Genomic DNA, 22596 nt, shown 5'->3' on the forward strand with positions numbered 1-22596 from the left:
GCTGTTTCCACTGTTTCCCCATCTATTTCCCATGAAGTGATGGGACCGGATGCCATGATCTTCGTTTTCTGAATGCTGAGCTTTAAGCCAACTTTTTCACTCTCCACTTTCACTTTAATCAAGAAGCTCTTTAGTTCCTCTTCACTTTCTGCCATAAGGGTGGTGTCATCTGCATACCTGAGGTTATTGATATTTCTCCTGGCAATCTTGATTCCAGCTTATGCTTCTTTCAGCCCAGCGTTTCTCATGATGTACTCTGCATATAAGTTAAATAAGCAGGGTGACAATATACAGCCTTGACATACTCCTCTTCCTATTTGGAACCAGTCTGTTATTCCATGTCCAGTTCTAACCGTTGCTTCCTGACCTGCATACACATTTCTCAAGAGGCAGGTCAGGTGGTCTGGTATTCCCATCTCTTTCAGAATTTTCCACAGTTTATTGTGATCCACACAGTCAAAGGCTTTGGCATAGTCAATAAAGCAGAAATAGATGTTTTTCTGGAACTCTCTTGCTTTTTCCATGATCCAGCGGATGTTGGCAATTTGATCTCTGGTTCCTCTGCCTTTTCAAAAACCAGCTTGAACATCTGGAAGTTCATGGTTCACATATTGCTGAAGCCTGGCTTGGAGAATTTTGAGTATTACTTTACCAGCATGTGAGATGAGTGCAAGTGTGTGGTAGTTTGAGCATTCTTTGGCATTGCCTTTCTTTGGGATTGGAATGAAAACAGACCTTTTCCAGTCCTATGGCCACTGCTGAGTTTTCCAAATTTGCTGGCATATTGAGTGCAGCACTTTCACAGCATCATCTTTCAGGATTTGAAACAGCTCAACTGGAATGCCATCACCTCCACTAGCTTTGATCACAGTGATGCTTTCTAAGGCCCACTTGACTTCACATTCCAGGATGTCTGGCTCTGGGTCAGTGATCACATCATCGTAATTATCTGGGTCATGAAGATCTTTTTTGTACAGTTCTTCTGTGTATTCTTGCCACCTCTTCTTAATATCTTCTGCTTCTGTTAAGTCCATAACATTTCTGTCCTTTATCGAGCCCATCTTTGCATGAAATGTTTCCTTGGTATCTCTAATTTTCTTGAAGAGATCTCTAGTCTTTCCCATTCTGTGTTTTCCCTTATTTCTTTGCATTTATCACTGAGGAAGGCTTTCTTATCTCTCCTTGCTATTCTTTGGATCTCTGCATTCAGATGCTTTTATCTTTCCTTTTCTCCTTTGCTTTGCACTTCTCTTCTTTTCACAGCTATTTGTAAGGCCTCCCCAGACAGCCATTTTGCTTTTTTGCATTTCTTTTCCATGGGGATGGTCTTGATCCCTGTCTCCTGTACAATGTCATGAACCTCATTCCATAGTTCATCAGGCACTCTATCTATCAGATCTAGTCCCTTAAATCTATTTCTCACTTCCACTGTATAATCATAAGGGATTTGATTTAGGTCATACCTGAATGGTCTAGTGGTTTTTCCTACTTTCTTCAATTTAAGTCTGCATTTGGCAATAAGGAGTTCATGATCTGAGCCACAGTCAGCTCTCGGTCTTGTTTTTGTTGACTGTATAGAGCTTCTCCATCTTTGGCTACAAAGAACATAATTAATCTGATTTGGGTGTTGACTATCTGCTGATGTCCATGTGTAGAGTCTTTTCTTGTGTTGCTGGAAGAGGGTGTTTGCTATGACCAGTGCATTTTCTTGGCAAAACTCTATTAGTCTTTGCCCTGCTTCATTCCATATTCCAAGGCCAAATTTGCCTGTTACTCCAGGTATTTCTTTACTTCCTACTTTTGCATTCCAGTCCCCTATAATGGACATCTTTTTTGGGTGTTAGTTCTAAAAGGTCTTGTAGGTCTTCATAGAACCGTTCAACTTTAGCTTCTTCAGCGTTACTGGTTGGGGCATAGACTTGGATTACCGTGATATTGAATGGTTTGCCTTGGAAACAAAACAGAGATCACTCTGTTGTTTTGAGATTGCATCCAAGTACTGCATTACGGACTCTTTTGTTGACCGTAATGGCTACTCCATTTCTTCTGAGGGATTCCTGCCCACAGTAGTAGATATAATGGTCATCTGAGTTAAATTCACCCATTCCAGTCCATTTTAGTTTGCTGATTCCTAGAATGTCGACATTCACTCTTGCCATCTCTTGTTTGACCACTTCCAATTTGCCTTGATTCATTTAACAGTATTCAAATGTTAGCTTCACTTGTGTGTAAGTTAGTGGCAATGCTGAAATGCTATATTGAAGGCATCTGTTGGCTGGTGTGTCAAACATTTCAATTCATGCTAGAAGAGTTTCATAATTAGCATGTAAGTGCTGTCTTAATAAAGCATCCTATTTGTCTACTTCTCATCTAACATAAAAGTTTTAAATTACTTTAAAGAAGAAAAAAAAGACGAAATTTTACTAGCTGAATAACATAAAGCTATTAGACTATGAATAATTTTAGCTCTGAGAATAAAAAGAATCAACCCAATGCTAAAGGCAGGGGAGGGAATGGACAATTCTCACACACTGTTATTGGGAAGGTAAACTTGGCATGATGTTTCAAATGCTTAAAAAGTTCTGCTCTTTGAGCTAGCAGTTTTACATCTGGAAATTTATCCTGAATAAATGAAGAAAAATATGTGCAACAGGTATGTAGACACAAGGCTGGTTATTACACTATTATTAATGAGCACCAAAAATAAAAACAACTAGACATCCAGTATTAAATAGCAGTAATAATAACAATAGGCAATCTTGCAACATATTGGGTTACACTGAATGAATAATTCCTTTATTAACACAGAGGGCTTTTAAATAAAATCCACACATCCACATTCACAGTACACAGCCAAGTATAAGAGAGGGGGAAGACAGATGGGAAAGGAAGAAGGGGAAAGGGCTGGGGAAGAGTAGGTGACAGTCCCCAATGCCAAAGATGTACATCTATGCCAGAGCAGCAGAACGAGGTTATAAGGCTAATGTCATGCAGCCTGAAGGAGGGTTTGAGTAGAGACTCAAACACTGGACACTGAAGTTTAAATTGCCCACGTGGCCACAGAACATTTCTGTGTCTCTGCCTCTTACACTCCCTGAGCAAGGTAGGGAGTTGGACATCAAGCTGAGATCCCCATAGTATTACATAATTCAGTAAAAGGTTCTAGAAAAACTCTACCTACTAGCTCAGAGAAGCAAGAAGAAAGCTTGAAACATCTTGATAGGCTTTGGATAGGAAAAAGTTCTCCGAAAGACATCACAATCTCACACTTCTGCCATGTGAAGCTATGGCATCCAAGCTGACCCTGCCTCTATGACTGGGAATCCCAGACTGAGTAATTAAACACAAAATTAATCCAGAACTCCCAAAACCTGTAGAAACCCGGAAGAAAGGAGGCAAAAAACATGTAGGGACATCTGCTCAGTGTAGGACACACAGAATTCCTTCAGAAAAAAAACAAAACAAAAAACCTAGATAATCTTTAAAAATAAACGTACAAAAGATTTACTGTATAGCACAGTGAACTATAGTCAATATATTGTAATAACCTATCATGGAAAACAAGTTCAAAAATAATATATGTGTACATGTATAACTGAATCACACACAAAAAAGAATTCTACTTTTTGAAATTCAGTAATGTTTATCTTTTTGCCAGTTTTTCTAAATGTCCTATGGACATCTAAAAACAATGTATGAGATACAAAATTTTAATATATTTGTGCAGGATATAAGATTAATATAAATTAATACAAATAGAAATTATATTTAAATTAATGACATAATTCCAGACACTCCTATTCTTATTTTTTTGCACTTGATAAAATATTCTTAAAGAAATGTTACTATATCTCACTATGATTATATATATATATTTTTTTTCCCTTACATTTCTTCTGATTTTTGCTTTATGGATGTTTGTTTCTTAAAGAGATAGGAATACCAGACAACCTGACCTGCCTCCTGAGAAATCTGTATGCAGGTCAAGAAGCAACAGTTAGAACTGGACATGGAACATCAGACTGGTTCCAAATTTTGGGAAAGGAGTACAGCAAGCCTATATATTGTCAACCTGCTTATTTAACTTATATGCAGAGTACATCATGAGAAATGCTGGGCTGGATGAAGCACAGCTGGCATCAAGATTGCTGGGAGAAATATCAATAACCTCAGATATGCAGATGACAGCACCCTTATGGCAGAAAGTGAAGAAGAACTAAAGAGCCTCTTGATGAAGGTGGAAGAGGAGAGTGAAAAAGTTGGCTTAAAGCTCAACATTCAGAAAATGAAGATCATGGCATCTGGTCCCATCATTTCATGGCAGACAGATGGAGAAACGGTGGAAACAGTAGCAGACTTTATCTTCTTGGGCTCCCAAATCACTGCAGATGGTGACTGCAGCCATGAAATAAAGAATCACTTACTCCTTGGAAGAAAAGTTATGACCAAACTAGACAGCATATTCAAAAGCAGAGACATTACTTTGCCAACAAAGGTCCATCTAGTCAAGGCTATGGTTTTTCCAGTAGTCATGAACGACTGTGAGAGTTGGACTATAAAGAAAGCTGAGCGCCGAAGAATTGATGCTTTTGAACTGTGGTGTTGGAGAAGACTCTTGAGAGTCCCTTGGACTGCAAGGAGATCCAACCAGCCCATCCTAAAGGAGATCAGTCCTGAATATTCATTGGAAGGACTGATGCTGAAGCTGAAACTCCAATACTTTGGCCACCTGATACAAAGAGCTGACTCATTTGAAACGACCCTGATACTGGGAAAGATGGAAGGCAGGAGGAAAAGGGGATGACAGGATGAGATGGCTGGATGGGATCACCGACTCGATGCACATGAGTTTGAACAAGCTGCAGGAGTTGATGATGGACAGGGAGGCCTGGCGTGCTGCAGTCCATGGGGTTGCAAAGAGTCGGACATGACTGAGCGACTGAACTGAACTGAACTGATGTTTGTTTCTTTGTCATTAAGTGTTGAATGGTTTATGATGTCTATCTTCTTTGTGAATTGTACCTTTTCTCATTAAAAATATTTATCATTGTTTCATTTAAAGATAATTTAATAGAAAATGAATGTACCAAAAAATAAATTCAAATTTTAAAAACCAGCCTCAAAACAATCAGTAGAATAATCTAAATAAGACTAGTAATGAGATAGAAAAATAAAAACCATAATGAAGAGGTAACTCATCAAAAAACTGATTTTTACAGAAGTAAAAAAAAAAACTTGGAGAAATTGAGATAGGGTAACTGAAATCAAACTGATGAAATGGGTTCAGTTCAGTTACTCAGTCTTGTCTGACTCTGCAACCTCGTGGACTGCAGCACGCCAGGTTTCCCTGTCCATCTCCACCTCCTGGAGCCTGCTCAAACTCGTGTCCATCGAGTCGGTGATGCCATCCAACCGTCTCATCCTCTGTCGTCCCCTTCTCCTCCTGCCTTCAATCTTGCCCTGCATCAGGGTCTTTTCCAAGGAGTCAGTTCTTTGCATCAAGTGGCCAAAGTACTGCAGTTTCATTGTCAGCATCAGTCCTTCCAATGAACATTCAGGACTGATTTCCTTAAGAATTGACTGGTTTGATCTTTGCAGTCCAAGGGACTTAGGGGTAAAGATGACTGACATCTGCAACTTCCTTTGAAATGAATCATAAATATAAGGATGGAATAAGATGGAATAAGAAAGGGTTGGATAAAGCATACATAATATGGTATGAAAGTAAGAAACCAAAACAAAATGTTGATTGTAGAACCTAGGTGGCAGGCCTGTACATCAGTGTACTATTGTTTCAACTCTTTCATACATTTGAAAAGTTTTATGATAATCGTTGGGGAAGAACTCCTTAAATTACGCATCACATTAGACAACATTGCTATTGCTATCATTGTTTTCATTGTATCCACCAAAGCTAACACATAGCACTTAAATTTCGTCAAGCATTTTTAAATAGGTTTTTACTGATATTAACTAATTTAATCCTCTAACAATACTGTGATGCCATTATTATCTGTTTTACAGATCATGAAATGGCGGCACATAGAGTGGTTAAACAACCTGCTCAGAGTCATACAACTAATAAAAGGCAAAGCTGAGATTTGAATCTATGTAATCTGGCCTTGGACTTCTTTTCCTTCATTATAAACTAGAGGAAAAAAGTTAGTGAACCGGAAGACAGATTCCAAAAGTCATCGAAATTGCACACAAAAAGGTGCAGAGTTTGAAAATATGAAATAAAGGTTACAAGGCAAGGAGGATCACATAAGACGTTTCAATATACAGCTGATAAAATCACAGAGAAAGAAAACAGAGACCACAGAAACAAGGCATCAAAGGACAAAATGGAAGAGGATTTGCCCAAGTTGAAGACAGACGTGTAACTAAAATCCCCAAAGCTCACTCAGTCCTCAGCAAACCAAGTTTAAAAAGCACACACACACACACACGCACACACGCAAAATACACAAGAGTAAAATAAAACATCAGAAACACAAAAAGAAAAATAAAATTGTATAATCTGCTAAGTCAGATTATTTATGAAGGAAAAACAATCTGATCTAAAACTTTACAACCATAAAAGCCCCCAAATAATGGAATCATATTTTAAAAATTCTAAACGACAATAATTCTCAATTTTGAATTCTCTACTTAAACTATCAAGAAAGAAGTTTAAAAAGACAAGGGATCAGAAAACTCCCTATGTATCACTGGGCAAAGAGCTACAAGATATACTTTAAAAGAAGAACTGGACTTAGAAATAAGCAGCAGCGTTTAAAAAAATGAGCAAAGTCATTGTTAAATATATTGCTAAATCTATGTAAGATTTAAAATAATAACAACACAATTAACCAGGGGTTAATACAAAATAAGATTAGACAACAAGAAGTAAATGGGGAAGGAGAGATGGAGAAAAGCACTCTAAGGTCTTTAGGAGGAAGAGGCAGGAACTATTAAAGGCAGAATGTAAGCATCATGAGCACAGGAACTACACAGCCAGACCCACACAGCCTAGAACAGTGTCTGAAGAGTGGTCAGACTGTCGCATCAACCTGAGTTTGGCAGAAGGGAGGGCATCAATCCTGGTATAGCCACATAAAGGAATATTATTTGACCATTTCTAGTGTGAATTTGATATTATGTGTGTCAAGGGAAAATGTAACAAAATGCATGGAAGTTAAAAACAAAAAGACATTTCTCTTATTTATACACATACAATCAACATGAGTAACTATGGTTACAGGCTTCCCCTCTGGCTCAAATGGTAAAGAATCTGCCTGTAATGTGGGTGACCAAGGTCACATCCCTGGGTTGGGAAGATCATCTGGAGAAGGAAATGGCAACATGGGAACAGCTACATACCAACACATACACATTTATACAGAAAGAAAGAAACAGTTGCTGCTGCTAAGTCACTTCAGTCGTGTCCGACTCTGTGTGACCCCATAGACGTCAGCCCACCAGGCTTTCCTGCCCCTGGGGTTCTCCAGGCAAGAACACTGGAGTGGGTTGCCATTTCCTTCTCCAATGCATGAAAGTGAAAAAATGAAAGTGAAGTCGCTCAGTCGTCTCCGACTCTTAGCGACCCCATGGACTGCAGCCCACCAGGCTCCTCCATCCATGGGATTTCCCAGGCAAGAGTGCTGGAGTGGGGTGCCATTGCCTTCTCCAAAGAAACAGTAGATATAAGGAAAAACTTCTGACATCTATATGCCAAAAAGTTGTCAATGCTTCTCTGTGGGAAGTGAATCTATGAGTATTTTTGAGAGTCAGTTTTAATGAGGTGGGTGAAACCGGACCCTGTTATACAGAGTGAAGTAAGAAAGAGAAACACAAATGCTGTATATTAACACATATATATGGAGTGTAGAAAGATGGTCATGACAATCCTACATGCAGGGCAGCAAAAGAGACACATATGTAAAGAACAGACTTTTGGACTATGTGGGAGAAGGTGATGATTTGAGAGAATAGCACTGAAACAAGTACATTACCATGTGTAAAACGGATGACCAGTGCAAGTTCAATGCATGAAGCAGAGCACCCAAAGCCAGTGCTCTGGGACAACCCAGAGGCACAGAGTGGGGAGGGAGGTGGCAGGGGCTCAGGATGGGGGACACATGTGTACCTGTGGATGATTCATGTTGATGTACGGCAAAACCATCACAATACTGTAATTATCCTCAAATTGAAATAATTTAATTTTTTAAAAAAGAAAAAAAGTATTTGCCTTTTTTCCTTTCTGTATCTGAATTTTCATCTTTAACAATAAATACATAATAATGAAATCATGAAACTGAAAATGATAATGTTGATATAAAAAAGAAATATCCATAAAATAGCGACTGTTTTAAGCATTATTCTAATTATCACAAAAAACAATGGGGGCAAGGAGAACAGAAAGGAGGATCAATTCTGGTATAGCCACATGAAGGAATGCTACTCGACAGTGTCTAGTGTGAATTTAATGAAGAGAGGAGAAAATATTAGCATAGAGTAAGTAGAAATACACTTCTTGAAAGACTGAGGAGTGATCAACAGTACCTGAAATTTAAGACAGGATATTAATTTAAGTATTTTATAGTATCCTTATATATATTTTAAAATATATAATAAAAATACTGCAGTTATAATAATAGCATAGATAACAATAAATCAACTAACCAGAAAGTTAATTTTATGAGATAATAGAATTTATTTCAATTTAATTATCTCAGTTATTTTTATCCATGGGAAAAAACTTAGCTTTCTCATCCACGTGGCATTGACTACAATGGCAGAGATACTGTCCTAGGGAATAAATAGCCACATCTATCAATCTAAGCCTGTAACTTCGAGCCTACTAAATAGAAATTCACACCCCATTTTCCTAAGGATGTAAAATCAAGAATACACTGTTCTCCAAAAGTAAAGGATACAAAAACTTCTTCAGAAACATAAATAAGTTAGGTGGTTTCTACACAAGATGAATGGAGAAGGAAATAGCAACCCAGGATTCTTGCCTGGATAATCTCATGGACAGAGGAGCCTGGCAGGCTACAGTCCATGGCATTGTAGAGTTGGACATGACTGAGCACACACACACACCCAAGATTTTAAGAGTCAAATTAAAAGGAATAATTTTTCCAGTAGTCACGTATGGATGTGAGAGTTGGACCATAAAGAGAGCTGAGCACCGAAGAATTGATGCTTTTGAACCATGGTGTTAGAGAAGATTCTTGAGAGTCCCTTGGACTGCAAGGAGATCCAACCAGTCCATCCTAAAGGAAATCAGTCCTGAATATTCATTGGAAGGACTGATGTTGGAGTTGAAACTCCAATACTTTGGCCACCTGATGCGAAGAACTGACTCATTTGAAATGACACTGATGCTGGGAAAGATTGAGGGCAGGAGGAGAAGGGGATGACAGAGGATGAGATGGTTGGATGGCATCACCAACTCAATCGACATGAGTTTGAGCAAGCTCCACACGTTAGTGAAGAACAGGGATGCCTGGCGTGCTGCAGTCCATGGGGTCACAAAGAGTCGGACACAACTGAGCAACTGAACTGAACTGAATCAACACAAGTATTCATCATCTGAATCTATGTGATTTCTAAGGCACTCTAGTTAAAATACTGCTAAGAAGAGAAGCAATGCAGAGGAGTGGAAAGCATTCTCAAGCTGGTGGACTGTACCTGTGATACTTACAAATTTTATAACATTCAGAAAGTCATTTAACAAATCTGGATTCAGACTTTATCCACTGAACACAAGAAGGGTAGACAAACTAATACTTAAACAGATAGGGAGTTTGGGATGGACAGGTACACACTGCTATATTTAAAATAGATAACCAATAAAAACCTACTACACAGCACAGGGAACTCTGCTCAGTATTATGTAACAACTTAAATGGGGAAAGAATTTGAAAAAGAATAGATACATGTATATGTGTAACTGAATCACACCTGAAACTAACACAACACTGTTAATCAACTATACTGCAATATAAAACAGAAAATTAACAAACAAACCTTTCAAAGTCTAATATTCCCTTTTTATTAACTAATAATATTTATTCTAATATATAATGTTTATGCACAATCACACCAGCACGGCTTTTTCCAAAATACACAACAATGCTTCTCAAACTCAGTGACATACAAATCTTCTGGGATCTTGTTAAAAAGCATACTTTGGTACAGTAGGTGTTGGGTAGGCCTTGAGATTTTGTATTTTTGTCACGCTCTCTGGTGATACCAATGTTGCTGACACATGGAAAATACGGAGCAGCTTGGCCCTAGAAGATAAGCCTCATATTCTCTTAATCTATAAGCCAAGAGAAAGGTTCTATCTCTGAATTGTTTCACAGCCAAGAGCACATCTTAAGAGGGGAAGTTTAAGGAGAAGTCATAGGATGAAATTATGTAAAGTTTAAAAATAAAATAAAATTAAATTAAAAAAAAAAAGAGTTCAAAATAGACTCTTTTCCAAGTTGCTCACCTGTGATTTATAATGAACAGAAAAACAAAATACATGAAAACATTTGTCTTGTTTGAACAATTCTCTATCTTACTGAGTCAAGCAAACTGTGCACCAAGTATGTGGTCAGTCTAGATGGAGAGTCTTACCTAGGAAGAAAGAAATTGGTACCATATCTAGGTGTGGGTAATAGATTAGATTCTTCAGAAATAATAGATACGAATGGATGATTTTTATTTTTTATTGATGTATAGTTGATTTACAATGCTGCATTAATTTCTGCTGTACAGCCACCTGACTCAGTTATATATGTATGTGTATGTGTGTGTGTATATATATATAAAATACTTTTTTATATTCTTTCCATTATGGCTTATTTCAGGATATTGAATATAGTTCCATGTGCTATTAGGACTTTGTTGTTTAAAGATGGATTTTTTTAAACCAATGTAAAAAAAATAAGACCACCACCAAGCAAAAAAATGGGTAAACAAGTGACTGCTAAAATCTTCCCAGCATCATGCCCTTAACACATAAAACACTTCATAAACAAGAATGAAGGAAGGAAGCAAGCTTACCTCTTCAAGTCCCTTAAAATCTCAAAATCATGAACTGTACAAAATACCTGTTTTTTATGGAAATCCTTTAGGGCCGTTTCGTAGCCTTCCTCTAGCCTACTGAAGGCTATTCCTACATCTGTAGTCCACCAGATTTGTGAGCTAGTTAGTGCAACTTGAGCCGGGAAATCAAAAATCCACAGTTCCCTGGGTTTGTCTTCATAGACCGCGATGGCTTCTGTGATGGAATGACGCACTGTCTCTTGCATGGTCCGCTCTAGCTGCAGGAGCCAGGTTTCCACCTTTTAAAGCAAACAAATGTAGTAACACAGGCTTAACTATGGAAGAGGGATAATGCTATCCTCTCTCAGGCTTGAAGGCTACAAAGAGAGGAAGGCCTCAGGTGGATTTATTGGGTTGGCCAAAAGTTTGGTCAGGGTTTCTGTAAGACCTTATGGAAAAACTCAAATGAACTTTTTGGCCAACCCAATGTTTTAAACTCCTGTACTAGAAGGTAACTCAAAGGGGCTCGTGAACTACTGACAGATGAAGTCTTCCCTACATAAAACTGTCTTCTGCCAGGATACTGCTCATCTTATTTCACCGACCAGCTGTCTCATAAATTTCCACACCCTAACTAGACAAGGTGTTCTCCATTCTTCATTTTTCAGATTTGAAGACCAGAGGGCTCTAGATCAAGCTCCTGTCTGGCAACACACAGTGTTTTGAGAAACCAAACATCACAGCCAGTATGTTAAAGTAAAATTCTAGAGATTTGAAAATCACAGGATATGGATTTAAGTGTACTTGATATACAGTGCTGTGTTAAGTTTCAGGTGTACAGCAAAGTGATTCAATTATACATATATATGAATTATTTTTCAGATTTTTTGCCATTATAGGTTATTACACGATATTGAACATAGTTCCCTGTGCTATAATAGGTCCTTGCTGTTTATCTATTTTAAACATAGTAATGTGTATCTGTTAATCCCAGCCTCCTAATTTATCCCTCTGCCCCTTTTCTCCTTCAGTAACCATAAATTTGCTTTCTGTGTCTGTGAGTCTAGTAAATTGATTTTTAAATTTATTTTTGATGATTTTTAAATATACTGAAGATTCTACCCTAAAATCTCCATAGTACCTAGTCTTACAGTGTTTTCAGCAAGTGTCTTAATTATATTCCCTACTGGCTCTCATCTTCACACTTGTCAGAAGTTAGACAGCAGGAGAGACGAGAAAGACGACAACTGCTGACTTGTGAAAATCAATCTTGAAAAAAATTCATTCAAAGTGTATTTTGTTCCCACAAATATACTTGAGCCAGTTTTCCATTCTATTCAAATATGCTTTGTTACATTTTTCTGTATATATGTCTCCCTGAGATGATGTTATATAACAAAAGGATACCTATACCATTTGAAAATAATTGACGATAGTGATAAAAATGACTATACTAAATAAATTCCAAGGACTGTATGAGATCCTGAAATTATATAATTGCTTTCTTTCCCTGCCTCTGTGAAGATGGCAGCAGCGTTCACCCCTACAACCTCTTTCTCTGGAGAACTGGGAAGGAGTGATATGCAGTCAATGAGTTGACAGCCTTCCCTGTTGGAAGAAGGAAGCACGGCCTTCGCTACGGCCCAATATCCTAGGAGCGTTCTCTCCCGGCCTCCTAGCCGGGCTTTGTTCCCATGCCCGAGCGCAGGAGATCTAAGCACTACTATCGTCACTCAGTGCAACTCAATGTCACCAAGCAACAGGCTCCTTTAGTAAGTACATCATATATCATTTTAGCATCTCCCAGATGCTCTGGGATCCACGCCCTCAATATGGCCACCTGTCCTTCAGAACTCTGCAGTCCATCTGGGAAGACCAAACTTACAAGCACGGTGACACATCAGCCCATGTTTAGAGACTATGCCACCAACAGCAACTCAGCTCAATATAAGCTGAGAACTAAGCCCTGATGAGGTGCTCGCTTGATACCTTCTCACATCTTAGTCTTTCATCAGCTTCTGTCCAACCCTTTGTAACAAGAACCATCACTTCCCGTTATCACTAATTATGTGAACATCTATACCTTCAATGAGCCCAAGAGGTCCCAAAGGACAGGTGCTATGTCTTACTCATTTCTGGATCTTCAAAGGCCAAACCCAGTGGCTGGTACATAGTAGGTATTCAATAAACACTTGTCAAATAAAAGGCAAACAGCCAAAATTGGGAGGAACCAATCATAAAAGTGTGGGGTAAGGGGGAAGGCCTAAAGGCAAAGTATCTTTTAATAAAAGAAAGGCAATTAGAGGGTACATGCAGTACATGCCCAAAAGTCTCTAGCATAAGTTGCTCATACAGGATAAATGAGAGTACTGTGAAAACTTCCAATATCAAGGGTTTCTGCTAGTGATAACCACATCTATCAATTGGACTGTCCTCCTTCCAGGCACTATGCCAGTCAGCTAGCAGTCTGCTGGGGAAGAGGCAGACAGCAACATACTTTTGTCAAGATAGTTTATGGTGATTTTTTCTAATCATTGTAATAATATCCTAAAGAACCCAAGAGATCAAATATACACTTTAATCAAAGTATTCTACCATCTGCTTTCCCTGCATTTGGCAGGATTTTTCTAGTACAATATTAAAAAGCAACAGAGAAAACCCCTGTAGAAAAAGGAGTTGCCATCAGATTTCTGCAAAGGGCCCTTTAAAGAACCCCCTGCCTCAAACTAAACTGTTCTGTAATAGAGGCTACTCTCTCTGTTACTCTGTGGATTAATTTTTAAGTTATACAAGCATCACCATAAAAAGATGCAATTCCTCTAAATCATCTGAAAACACCAATAGCTCCTCCATAAATCATAACGAGCTGTTCTTACAGATAACTGTTAAGAATATATTTGAGGTGTTTGTGAGAGAAGAGAACATGTTAACTGTCTGTGCATGCAGTAATTGGTATACGTGACATCATCTTTGCGGACTCAACCAAAGTTATTTACAAGCAGCCGTTTACAACATCCGCCTTGGAATCCTGAACCGGAGCTACTTTCTAATGTGCTCCACTGCAAGGCTCTGCTTCATCCTAATCCTTCCCTGAATGGTAAGCAGGGCTGAAAGTAATTCTGTCTGTAGGAGACTTCTGGGGTCTGTTCATTCAGCCTGTGGCAGTCCTTCCTGTCCAACTCAACTGCGAGCATCTTCAAGCCCCTGCAGGCTGCTGAAGCCTGATGCACAGAGTAGGAAGCCTGGCAGAGGACTCCTCGGACACACCAGACACATGTAAACAGGAATCTCAAAGCACAAGACCAACCAGAGCCTGACAATTGACATGAATTAACAATTTCTGGTTCCATTCAACTTTTAAAAATGACAGCCCTATCCTCCCCTAGCATAGAGAATCTCATAATCAGCTCTTACATGGCCTATGCATTCACACGCAGCTGGGAATGGGACGTACTCCTTGTCTTTGCTATACATTCCAGCCGCCCTGTGTGCAGAGACATCCTGATCATCTTCAAACTGCAGATCTGCAATGCTGTCGAAGAGTTTGGAAAGGTGGCGCGTAACCTAAGACAAGATACGGGAAGAGAGAAGAGCACTTCTTACTGGAGGTGAATTCTGGGAATCTAGAGAGGTAGCTAAATGAATTCACAAAACTGTCCTTATATCGTCACAGAGTTGCCTTAAAATGCTTTTTTTTCCTTCCAAATAAAAATCACTTCTTCAATTTCAGAGTTTGAAACGACCTTGGTGGAGAAGTAGCCAGGCACTCGGATCACATCATCAGGTGTTGGGAGGTGAATGCTTACCTGGGTAGGTCATGTGTTTTCTCCTTAAAGGCTGGAGACTTACCAACTTCTCTGTCTGTACCATATTCCTACAGCAATCATTCTGCTGGAAATTTTGTGGTCAGGTTATTAAAATTCAGACATGGTATTTTACTTACACCATAAAAACCTTATTAAAAAAAAAAGTATTGAACTATTTGAAACAAAAATGTAAATTAGACCTTCTCCTTGGGTCAGGTCGTTTGCTACCAGGCATCTGCTTTGATACTGACATGAGTCCCATAGCCTATTTGTTACATAAGAAGGGTGAATGGGATTCTCCCATTTTCACTGACAAAGAAATTGAAAGTCAAGTATTAGGTGACTTCATCAAGTTGACATTGGTAAATACAAGTGGCAGTTAGATCTTAAACCTGCAAGTCCAGGCCACATTTACAAAGTTCAAATTCTTCTGGCCTCATAACGTTTTAGATCCTAAGTTGTGGGATTCCCAAAAGAATCCCCAATAATATAACATACTGAACCCTGCACAGGTCCAGACTACTTGAAATATAAAACAAACCAAGTTAAAAAACAAAGATCTGCCTTTGTTCTGCTAGAGGTCAGTTCAGAGATGAAAGCCCAATTGGCCTCCATGTAGAACATTAGAACCAGTAAGCCTTCTCCATCTGGTCGTATCAGAACAGACTGGGACCGGCCTCTCCACCTAAAAGGGCTGGCGAGGAGGAAAGGAGAGGAAGACACGTGTTCTGCAGGCTCTCAGTCAGGCAAGCCACTCTACCTCCTCTGGGGTAGACAGAATAAAGGGCAGCGTGAACCACAGGAAGTATCAGGAGTGGGAACAAGTATTCTCTCCTTATATGTGGCACAACTAAAAGCTGCAAAGGAGAACAGTTTGGTGAATCCTCAAAAAGTTAACATAAGGATTTCCCTGGTGGTCCAGTGTTTAAGCAGCTGTCTGCCAAAGCAGAGGACACGGATTCAATTTCTGGTCTAGGAAGATCCCACAGGCTGCAGAGCAACTGGATCCATGAGCCACAATGACTGAGCCCATGCTCCACAAGAGAAGCCACCGCAAGAAGCAGCCCATGTACGGCAACTAGAGAGCAAGCCCCACTTGCCTCTGCTAGAGAAAGCCCACATTCAGCAATGAAGTTCCAGCACAAAAATGAATACATAGAATTAGAAAAAGAATAAAGGTTAACACAGACTTGCCATAAGACTCAGAAATTTCATTACTAGGTATATATCCCAAACTACAGAAAACAAGTACTCAAAATACCTGTACAAAAATACTCATAGCAGTATTACTCACAAAAGGTGGAACGGACCCAGGTGTCCACTGATGGACGACAGACACACTGGGCATATCCATGCAATGGAATACCGCTCAGGCATCGGAAGGAATGAAGTGCTGGTGCATGTACAACATGGATGAAGCTTGTCGAAAACGTCATGCTATTAGGAGGCGGCCGGGAGGAACAGGCAAGGGAGTGTAGTGACTCCTTGATGGGTGTGGGGCTTTATATCAGGGTAATAAAATAATTTGGAATAGGCAGAGGTAACAGATGCACAACACTGTGAATGTACAAAATGCCAATGAATCATACACTTTAAAATGCCCAATTTTGTGTTGTCTCAATTTCATCTCAATAAAAATAATAAAAAATAAATAAAAACCAGAAGATGGTTTCAAGCCACAGAACGTTTCCTAGCACATAGCATTACAGCCATCTCTGTAATGACATTTTCATGAAATACAGTGTAACCAGACTTGATAACTATCCCAGCAGCAGCTCCTAGGAACAACGGCAACCTGCCTAAATTTCCCACATGACAAGACCACTATCAATATTGGGAAGGAACTCAAGGGTGATTTAATCTCTGAAGCTTTTAGCCTTGATGTTTTTGCTGAATTCACTGTTTTAGTATCGAAGAATATCACAAGGAATCTTCCCAGTTGAAAACAGATAAGTTTTCTGCGACTCTCACTTTCCGTGTAGACAGAGTGGTAGCCGATGATCATTGCTTGGATTATCACAGTTACCGCATCCCTGCACATAACCCAGAGGACATTTACACACAGTCTCTCCAATCATCTCACAGTTCGCTGTCACAGCTGAAGCGGCCAGCAAGTGCACAGATGTTTAATGGCTTCTACTGCATAATGGGCCTAAATAATATTCAGGTGCAAAGCTGCAGGATAAATGAGACCTCAACTATCAGACACCCTCACACATCACTGCTTTGGCCAGGAAAGCGTTTCACAAGAACCTCTAATCCTGAAGTCATTCAGTGGGTGATCAGGACATGCAAACCCCACAGCTTGCTGTTCTCCTGTGACTTATACCTGGCATGCTGGAAGTTAGATAGTTTCTTATTCTGCCCTCCACTTCGAGTTTCTGAGAGAACACAACCATTTTCTTAACTAACATGCATGCTGTTGCCCTCAAATTAGTTCCATTTATTTGTACTTGTTAACACAAAATTTAAATTCCTTTTGGCTAGTTGGGTCTTTGGAAAGATCTTTAATTTTACAATTAAAAAAAAAAAAAACTGATGCCTCCCTCTTTTTACCTCACTAAGAAGAAACAGAATGGATATGAACATTTCAAGTCATGAAATTCAATAATTTGATCATATCTTGAACAGATTTCTAAAAGGTTAGTGACAAAAACTGAAATGTTGTTTCACTGACTTAGAGTAAATCAGGTGCATCCACCCTTTGGGGTGTAGGTATTCAGGCAGGTCCTGATTAGAACAGTAGTGCAGGATTGTAAGAACAACTGTGCAACCTCTACAATCAATGGGTAAACATGCAATTGTGCTCTGGCCTTGAAAACTTGTTGTTAAAATATTAAAATCCCCCACTTGTAAAAGAATGAAACTAGAACACTTTCTAACACCATACACAAAAATAAACTCAAAATGGATTAAAGATCTAAACGTAAGACCAGAAACTATAAAACTCCTAGAGGAGAACATAGGCAAAACACTCTCTGACATACATCACAGCAGGATCCTCTATGACCCACCTCCCAGAATATTGGAAATAAAAGCAAAAATAAACAATTGGGACCTAATTAAACTTAAAAGCTTCTGCACAACAAAGGAAACTATTAGCAAGGTGAAAAGGCAGCCTTCAGAATGGGAGAAAATAATGGCAAATGAAGGAACTGACAAACAACTAATCTCAAAAATATACAAGCAACTCCTCCAGCTCAACTCCAGAAAAATAAATGACCCAATCAAAAAATGGGCCAAAGAACTAAATAGACATTTCTCCAAAGAAGACATACAGATGGCTAACAAACACATGAAAAGATGCTCAACATCACTCATTACCAGAGAAATGCAAATCAAAACCACTATGAGGTACCATTTCACACCAGTCAGAATGGCTGCGATCCAAAAGTCTACAAGCAATAAATGCTGGAGAGGGTGTGGAGAAAAGGGAACCCTCTTACACTGTTGGTGGGAATGCAAACTAGTACACACACAGTGTGGAGATTCCTTAAAAAACTGGAAATGGAACTGCCTTATGATCCAGCAATCCCACTGCTGGGCATACACACTGAGGAAACCAGAAGGGAAAGAGACACGTGTACCCCAATGTTCATCGCAGCACTGTTTATAATAGCCAGGACGTGGAAACAACCTAGATGCCCATCAGCAGATGAATGGATAAGAAAGCTGTGGTACATATACACAATGGAGTATTACTCAGCCATTAAAAAGAATACATTTGAATCAGTTCTAATGAGGTGGATGAAACTGGAGCCTATTATACAGAGTGAAGTAAGCCAGAAAGAAAAACACCAATACAGTATACTAACACATATATATGGAATTTAGAAAGATGGTAACAATAACCCTGTGTACAGGACAGCAAAAGAGACACTGATGTACAGATCAGTCTTATGGACTCTGTGGGAGAGGGAGAGGTGGGGAGATTTGGGAGAATGGCATTGAAACATGTATAATATCATGTATGAAACGAGTCGCCAGTCCAGGTTCGATGCACGATACTGGATGCTTGGGGCTGGTGCACTGGGACGACCAAGAGGGAGGGTATGGGGAGGGAGGAGGGAGGAGGGTTCAGGATGGGGAGCACGGATATACCTGTGGTAGATTCATTTTGATGTTTGGCAAAACTAATACAATATTGTAAAGTTTAAAAATAAAATAAAATTTAAAAAAGAGAAAAAAAATATTAAAATCCCTCTCACTCTTGGTTACAGAAGTACAGGGAAATAAACTATAAATAAATATTTAGTACACTAACTGAAAATACTAAAAAAGTAAAAATTGTTTTAGTTCTTTATAGGAAACTTATCAGGAGTAGTTCAAACAGCACTTGCCTCCTCCTTCTCATCTTATAACTGAAGATACCAAATGAGCATTATCAATTTTCACTTCTTTGCTACACTTCCAACTTCATCACTAATTCTCTCTTTTGATGGTGTATTTTTTTTCTTTTATTTTTTTTAATTATTATTTTTTACTTTACAATATTGTATTGGTTTTGCCATACATCAACAAGCATCTGTCTTGGGTGTACATATGTTCCCCATCCTGAACCCTGCCCTCCCACCTCCCTCCCCATACCATCCCTCTGGTGTATTTTTATGAAATATCAGGTGGGTTCTTCTCTGGGGACAAATTTGTAGCACACTATGTTTTCTGCTGACTACGTGAGAACTGGACAGCAAATGTGTGATGGCCAACCACAGACAGACTTTGAAAAGTGTGACATTACTGATCATGTGTCAAGATGCACATCTGTCATTCATGTGGTGATTTTTGTGGACTGAGGAACCAGCAATTAAGTTTGTGCTTCTCAAGATCAGTCATAGTGAACACACCATAGTATGTGAAATGTGAACCATGTTATTGGGGGAAATGGAGTTATATAATCAATCCTTGATAACTGAAATTAATATTTTTAAGATTTCTGCACAAGGAGAACTGCCAAGAACTTTCATTTATCTGTCTGTAAACAAAGTAAAAAAAAAAAACCTACTCATCTCAGTAATTTTAATTTAAAATGAAAACTAATACAATGATCAGATCAACAGTCTACTCTATGTTCACCTAGAGAACAAAGGGAAGAAAATGAAATTATGTAGCTTCTACATATGTGTCTATGCATAGTTTCCATGTATTGCTATGTACTAACTTCTCTGTATGGCTATCATACATTCTCAAAGCTTTCCCCATTGCTTTTTGCTTATATTTCATTGCATATTTGCCCATCTATGAAAGATGCTGCTGCTGATTAACAGAGATAAAATAGACACAAAGTTCTAATGTCATTCCTGGCATGGTGAACACCTCAGAGTTCACACATACATAGTAATTAACTCATTTATTCATAATGATGGTAATACTCATGATAGTATTTGTGAGAAGTATATAACGTCCAAAATGTAAGCAGTCTTATCTATTGTGAATATTATCCTCTGGAACAAGAGAAAAATGAGTCTATTACTTTTACATGTACAAAAATTTAAGCCTGCCAAAATGTTGAATAGTTTGTTGGAGTGTTTTATATTTTTAATAATACTCAGTATACAGTACATGGACACATATCGTTGTTTGAAGTCTAAATATGCAAAAAAAACTTTTAGGAATAGGTTTAACCAGCTATAGCACTTTCATACAATGATAACTTCTACGGACATTAAACATCATGTTGTAGAAGAATATTTCAATTTTTATTAAATATAATGTTCTGACCTACACAAACACATTAAAAAAAAACCACCATAATCACTCAAATATAGCATCAAGGAGTACGCTAATAACATTCTGATCTTCTATATTTCTATATTTTTCAAACTTTCAGTAGTGAACATGCAATTATATAATTCAGAAAAACTGTATTTGTTGTTGTTCAGTTGCTAAGTTATGTTCAACTCTTTGTGACTCCATGAACTGTAGCATTCCAGACTTCCCCATCCTTCATTATCTCCCAGAGTTTGCTCAACTTCATGTCCATTGAGTCAGTGATGCCATCCAACCATCTCATTCTCTGTTTCACCCTTCTCCTCTTGCCCTCAATCTTTCCCAGCAAAGATTATATTAGTTTTTTATAAATTTTGTAAACCATTATAGCTAATATTAGGTATCAGATATTACCTGGTTTGCTTTTACCAAAACTAAAATCATAGTATATATACTATTTTGCCATTTGATTTTGCATTTATCAATATAACTTGGATATAACTATATTATCAATGCTGATTCTGTATTTCTTCCTAAACATTTTTAGCATGTGTATATAAATGTACATAAGTGTGCTGACAACACAAACTGAGTTTTCAAATAACCTTTTAAAATATAAGTGTATACAGAGAAAAGTGAAAAAAATCATGTGTGTACAGCTTAATAAATTTTAGCAAAGTGAAAAAAACTGTTGTAAACACTGAGACAATTAAGAAACTGAATACATCTGTACCCAAAAAACTCCTCATGGCCCACGTCAGTCACTAGTCCCTCCTCTCAAAAATGGACATTACATAATAAAGGCCATATACAACAAACTCACAGCTAATATCATTCTCAACAGTGAAAAGCTGAAAGCATCCCCTCTACGATCAGGAATAAGAATAGGTGTCTACTGTCATCACTTTTATTCCACATAGCTTTTCAAGTCCTAGCTATGGCAGTCAGAGAAGAAAAAAATAAACAAATAAAAGGAATCCAAACTGGAAAAGAAGTAAAACTGCCAGAAAACATGACATTCTACATAGAAAATCCTAAAGATGCTATCAGAAAACTACTAGAATATATCACCGAATTCAGTAAAGGTGCAGGATACAAAATTAAGGGAATCCCGTGGTGGTCCAGTAGAGGGGACTCCCAGCTTTTACTACCAAGGGTGTGGGTTCAAACCCTGGCAGGGGAACTAAAATCCTGCAAGCCAAATGGTGCAGCCAAAAAAGAATTAATACACAGAAATCTCTTGTATCCCTATATATTAATAACAAAATATCAGAAAGAGAAATTAAGGTAACAATCCCTTTTTTACCACCACATCAAAGAGAATAAAATACCTATAAATAAACCTACCTAAAGAGGCAAAAGACCGCTACTATGAAAACTATATGACACTGAAGAAAGAAATCAAAGATGACACAAACAGATGGAAAGATATACCATGTTCTTGGATTGGAAGAATCAATGTTGTCAAAATGATTGTACTACCCATGGCAATCTACAGATTCAATGCAATCCCTATCAATTTACCAATGGTACTTTTCACAGAACCAGAACAACCTTTTGTTTTTAATTTGTATGGAAACATGTAAGACACAGAATAGCCAAAGCAATCCTGAGAAAGAAAAATGGAGCTGGGGGAAATAGGCCCTTGACTTCAGACTATACTGCAAAGCTACAGTAATCAGAACAGTACAGTGTTGGCACAAAAAGAGAAATGAAGAGCAATGGAACTGAATAGGAAGTTCAGAGATAAATCCATGCACCTATGGTCAACTAATCCATGACAAACGAGGCAAGAATACACAATGGAGAAAAGACAGTCTCTTCAGTAAGTGCTGCTGCGAAAACTGTACAGTTGCATGTAGAAGAATGAAATTAGAACATTCTCTAACACCATACACAAAAGTAAACTTAAAATGGATCAAAGATGTAAATGTAAGGCTAGTACTATAAAACTCTTAGAGGAAAACATAGGCAGAACACTCCCTGACATAAATTGCAACAATATCTTTTTGGATCCACCCCGCTAGAGTAATAAAAATAAAAACAAAAATAAACAAAT

General features: G+C 38.3%; 1 protein-coding gene across 2 annotated transcripts in view; it reads right to left on the minus strand.

Moving 5' to 3' along the window:
• DNAH11 (dynein axonemal heavy chain 11) overlaps window positions 1-22596 on the minus strand; it is a 371336-nt gene that overhangs the window by 252180 nt on the left and 96560 nt on the right. For both annotated transcript variants that reach the window (XM_070369750.1, XM_070369751.1), the window contains exons 29-30: window positions 14440-14589; window positions 11091-11324 (exon numbers count right to left, since the gene is read on the minus strand). In XM_070369750.1, the coding sequence (XP_070225851.1) occupies window positions 11091-11324; window positions 14440-14589 (384 nt within the window). The remainder of the gene's footprint in view (window positions 1-11090; window positions 11325-14439; window positions 14590-22596) is intronic.

This window comes from Bos mutus, chromosome 4, assembly GCF_027580195.1.
Source record: "Bos mutus isolate GX-2022 chromosome 4, NWIPB_WYAK_1.1, whole genome shotgun sequence".
Lineage (NCBI taxonomy): Eukaryota > Metazoa > Chordata > Mammalia > Artiodactyla > Bovidae > Bos > Bos mutus.